The sequence below is a fragment of the Tachysurus fulvidraco genome, chromosome 1 (genome assembly GCF_022655615.1).
Source record: "Tachysurus fulvidraco isolate hzauxx_2018 chromosome 1, HZAU_PFXX_2.0, whole genome shotgun sequence".
Taxonomy (NCBI): domain Eukaryota; kingdom Metazoa; phylum Chordata; class Actinopteri; order Siluriformes; family Bagridae; genus Tachysurus; species Tachysurus fulvidraco.
The window spans coordinates 1,705,947-1,710,946 of NC_062518.1; the positions used below are offsets into that span (position 1 = coordinate 1,705,947).

General features: G+C 40.8%; 1 protein-coding gene across 1 annotated transcript in view; it reads left to right on the forward strand.

Annotated features, from left to right (window-relative positions):
- The window catches only part of phkb (phosphorylase kinase, beta), a 55,034-nt gene that overhangs the window by 24,106 nt on the left and 25,928 nt on the right, over positions 1-5,000 (forward strand). The window contains exon 9 of the mRNA XM_047819296.1: positions 4,576-4,631. Within this exon, the coding sequence (XP_047675252.1) occupies positions 4,576-4,631 (56 nt within the window). The remainder of the gene's footprint in view (positions 1-4,575; positions 4,632-5,000) is intronic.

The following is a 5,000-nucleotide window of genomic DNA, read 5'->3' on the forward strand; positions in this document are numbered from 1 at the left end:
GACTGTGCATGGATCAGTAAGTGGATTGTTTGACGTCACTCTGTGTTTATTTATTTAGCGCTGCTTTTATTCCTGTTTTCTGTCCCTGAACAGATCAGAGTCACATGACCAGAACTTACACACTGCTCACCATCTCACACTGTCTGCTGTTTATTAGCAGTTATAATACTCACACACATCGAAATCCTGCTCTCTGTGTAACATCGTCCGGAAAACTGCCTCGGAAAGGAACGTTTCTGGAAAGTTGTCAGCATTTAAACTTTACACGCATTAATTATTTATAAACGTTTCCACTTTCGTTATTTATTCTTTTTATTTTTAAGTAGTTTGACGTTCTCTGAATATTTCCTTAAAATCTTCCATAAAACATTTTTACCATTAAACACTTTGCTCGTGTGCAGGAAAGAAATTATTATTTATTTATTTATTTATTTATTTTTATTTCAAAAAGGATTAAATTCTGTAACTGAAATAAATATGCTGAAAATATCATTTTGAAAATACAACAATTTTCTTGTTGTATTAAAAAAAAAAAGCAGCAGCATTGAATCTGGCACCAAAAATAAATAAATAAATAAATAAATAAATAAATAAATAAATAAATAAATAAAATTGCTTATTATTTTTATGATTGTGATTTTTTTGTTTTATTTATTCTTTTATTTATTTTTTTATGCCTAAATTTAACATGACTGAATAATGATCAGTAAGATCAGTTAAAGTAAATGCTCTCAATAATTTGGAGAAAATCTTCTATTTGTATAACATTAAAAAAATATATTTAACCTTCTACACTTTTAGCGACCAAGAATTAAAAAAAAAAAAAAAGAAATCAATGTCCTGAGAGGGTCTGGGCTTCTATACAATAATAATAATAATAATAATAATAATAATAATCATAATAATAATAATAATAATAATAATAATCATAATAATAATAATAATTAAACATTATAATATCTCATCCACCTATTATTTATTATTGATTTTGTTAACAATTCAAAACCGCTATGAGAAACAGTCGTTGTTGTTGCTTAGCAACCTGTGATTATGGGAATGATACATATTTGTTGAAGATGTTTTCAGCCAATCAGGTCGCTCGATCAGAACCAACTGATGTATAACAAGGTGATGTTTAGGTGATTGTGGCTAATTGTTCCATCTTTTCTTGTGTGTGAGTGTGTGTGTGTGTGTGCACGAGTGGGTGGGAGTGTATGAATGTGTGTGTGTGTGTGTGTGTGTGAGAGAGAGAGAGAGAGAGAGAGAGAGAGAGAGAGTGGGTGGGAGTGTATAAGTGAGTGAGGTGTGTGTGGGAGTGAGTGAATGTGTGAGTGCGCGTGTGTGTGTGTGCGTGCGCGTGTGTGTGTGAGTGCGCGTGTGTGAGAGAGTGCGCGTGTGTGTGAGAGTGAGTGAGTGTTTGTGCGTGTGTGTGTGAGTGAGAGAGTGCGCGCATGTGTGTGAAAGTGAGTGAGTGTGTGAGAGTGTGTGTGCGTGTGTGTCTTTACCACGTTTGTTTGCGTGTTTCAGTTCCTCAGCGTCGTCTCTCCTCATTTAATGCATCGCTCCATCGTATCCACATCCTACATAAATCTCTCTGTGCTGTGAACTTGTCTGACTCTGATGTGCCCTTTATTCCTCTTCATATATGTGTGTGTGTGTGTGTGTGTGTGTGTGTGTGTGTGTGTGTGTGTGTGTGTGTGTGTGTGTGTGTGTTTCTGTGCATGTGTTCTCTTTTTTTGCAGTGTGTTTAGTCGTTTTTGTCGGCTCCCCGGGCGAGAGTGGGGAGTGTGTGTGTGTGTGTGTGTGTGTGTGTGTGTGTGTGTGTGTGTGTGTGTGTGTGTGTGTGTGTGTGTGTGTGTGTGTGTGTGTGTGTGGGAGGTTAACGCTCTTCTCTAAAAATGTGTCTGAAATCGTCTGCACTGAGTCCCACCGAGCCTCAGATCTACGCTTAGCATCAGTCCAACACGCTCGGAATAACAATCTCTATTCTTAACGTAGCGTCAAGGTGATCTCCAAATAGCTAGTAGCATAGCTAACGTTTTTGTTCTTGTTTGTTTCATTCCTTCATGTTACTCGTTGTTCACAAACATGTATCTGAAATACAGAAATCCTTCGAAATCCAACACACACACACACGTATGACACCGCTGAGAATGCTGGGTAATCGGTTCCTGGGGGGGGCTTAAAATATCAGCGTATGGAAATTTCATAGAGTGAAAGATTTTTAGACTCATTAAAAGCAGCTCTGTGCATTCAGGTGTGTGAGAAGTTTCTTAAAATGGCCGCGGCGCTAATTAAAAAACACTCCTGATGGAGCATCTGAAAGATGGAAACACTGGATGTTTTTTTTTCTGTATATCGTTCACTTCATTTCAAATACGTTCAGTCTCTCGCACGGCTCCTTTTTATTTCCGTGCGAGCTCTTTAGCGGCATGCTAATGAAGCCCATTTCCTCTGTTTTGTTTTGCATCTGCTCGCAATTAATCAGAGCTCTCACACAAGCACACACACACACACATACACACACACACACACACACACACACACACAGATGCGTTTAATAGCATCACGGCAACAAAACCAAGTCCTGATTTTTCCTCTCAGATGAAACGGAGGCCTTTATTAAAGCCTCAGACGTTTAGTGACATCTGGCTGTTTTTTTTTGTTTTTTTTTTCCTCCATTTATCATTTTTTTAGCCACCGATTCTTCGAAGCTTTCAGCGGAAAAAAGAAACTAAACGGATCTTTTCCGCAAATAACAGGCGGCGTTAGCAGCGTAGCACATTAGCACCTTGTCAGATTACTGACTGAAAGAAGTTTTGTAGTGAAACAGAACAGACGTAGAGAAGAGAAACGAAATGCTAACGATACGTCATGTTCCGCGCCGCGTCGTCCACACGTCGCCGGTTCGTTAGTAATAATCCAGTTTATCAAGCTAGCTAACGCTGGCTTACGCTATATATATATGTCAAGGTTTTAAAAAGAAAACAATTCTTATGGGACATTTATAAGGATTTACATCCTTACTGCTAATGCTGACATGAAATAGCTAATCCGAGAAGAAGCATTAGCTAGATGAACCTACAGTTCTTAGCTAGCTGGTTAATGTAAGCTAACAAAGTCATAGCCAAAATTTTAGGCTAGCTAAAATTTTAACATTATGCTAATCTGGAATTCTTCTGAAATTCTTTTTATCCTGCTGACCAGGAATTCTGAGAAGAATAAATGTTTATAGCACTTAAAGCTAACGATAGTTAAGCTAATTAAGATAAAATTTGGTTTCAAGACACTAGAAAAGGAAAATATAAATGAAATATAAATGAATTATGCTACATGTACAAAAGGGAGACAAATAACTATTTCTAGAATTAGCATACTGTGTTAGCGCATTAGCTCCCATGATCATTTACAAGAAGCACCGCTAACAGGAATAGGACTCTCAGATCTGGGACATGGTAGCTAGCTGACTAGTGAAGATATGAACCTGGATGATTAGCATTGTGCTAACTGAATGTCTAAATCAGGGAACATAAAACCGTTGAAGATTTTTGTTGGACCTTTTATTTGGGACCGAAGTGTTTTAATGTAACATGTGATGTCTAAAGGACCCTCAGAGACCCTCAGCACCAATCAGAGGCTCATTATTGTACTGAGCTAATGAGCTGAAGCGAGGGTCTGTCCATCATCTCTTTTACTCCACTGTTACTCTGTGATTATAAATCAGACCTTCTTTTATTAATTTCTTACTTTTGTTCTTTCATTCATTCCTTTCTTTTCTTTCTGTCTGTCTGTCTGTCTGTCTGTCTGTCTGTCTTCTCTGTCCCCAGTTGTGATGTTGATGTTGAGCTCTGAAATGTCACAGACGGTGCTTTATCCTTCAGGAAATAACGCTCACTGTTCTCTCCATCATCATGCTTCACGGAGAGGGGGAGAGAGAGGGAGGGGGGTGAGGGGAAGAGAGAGGGAGGGGGGTGAGGGGAAGAGAGAGGGGGGAGTGAGGGGAAGAGAGAGGGGGAGTGAGGGGAAGAGAGAGCGGGGGAGGGAGTGAGTGTGAGAGAGATAGCGAGAGAGGGGGAGAGAGTGAGGGGGGTGAGAGAGTGAGGGAGCAGGGGTGAGAGGGAGGGGGAGTGAGAGAGAGAGTGGGAGTGAGAGAGTGAGGGGGGTGAGTGAGAGAGTGAGGGAGCAGGGGTGAGAGAGGGAGTGAGAGGGAGGGAGGGAGCAGGGGAGTGAGAGAGAGGGAAGGAGTGAGAGAGTGAGGGGGAGAGAGAGAGAGTGAGGGGGGTGAGAGAGTGAGGGAGCAGGGGTGAGAGAGGGAGTGAGAGGGAGGGAGGGAGCAGGGGAGGGAGTGAGAGAGAGGGAAGGAGTGTGAGAGAGATAGAGAAGGGGTGTTAGTGAGAGGGGGTGTGAGTGAGAGAGAGAGGGGGAGAGAGAGAGTGAGGGAGCAGGGGAGAGAGGGAGTGAGAGAGAGGGGGGAATGAGAGGGAGGGAGTGGGAGAGAGAGGGAGAGAGAGGGAGAGAGAGAGGAGGCAGAAAGACAGAAGAGAAATCTGATGAGTGTGTTGTTCTTCCCCACAGGGTCCCATCGAGAATGATGTGGTGATCCACGTGGCTCTTATCGCCGAGAGTCAGAGGTACAAACATCTGTCTAGTCTTTTTTTTTTTTCTTGTTCTTTGTATTATTTCTCACTCGTTCTTTACATCTCCATTGTGTCTCAAATCTCCAAAAATAATGGCTCCCCTTTGGAAATAGACTGAAACGAACAATTAGTCCTTGATGTCGATGTAGCTTTTTTTCCCCTTTGTATTATTTATGGATTTGTTTGTTTACAAAAAGAGGAAATTCATTTTCCACCACATTCTTACATCATTTTATTGTTTCGACTTGCACACAAAAGCTGGAAATCAAATAGTCATGAAATTCCAACAAGAGAAAAGCGTTAAGTGGTCCGGACATTTCGGCAACGGACGTTGTTTGTTTTTTATAAAAGATCATCAAGCGC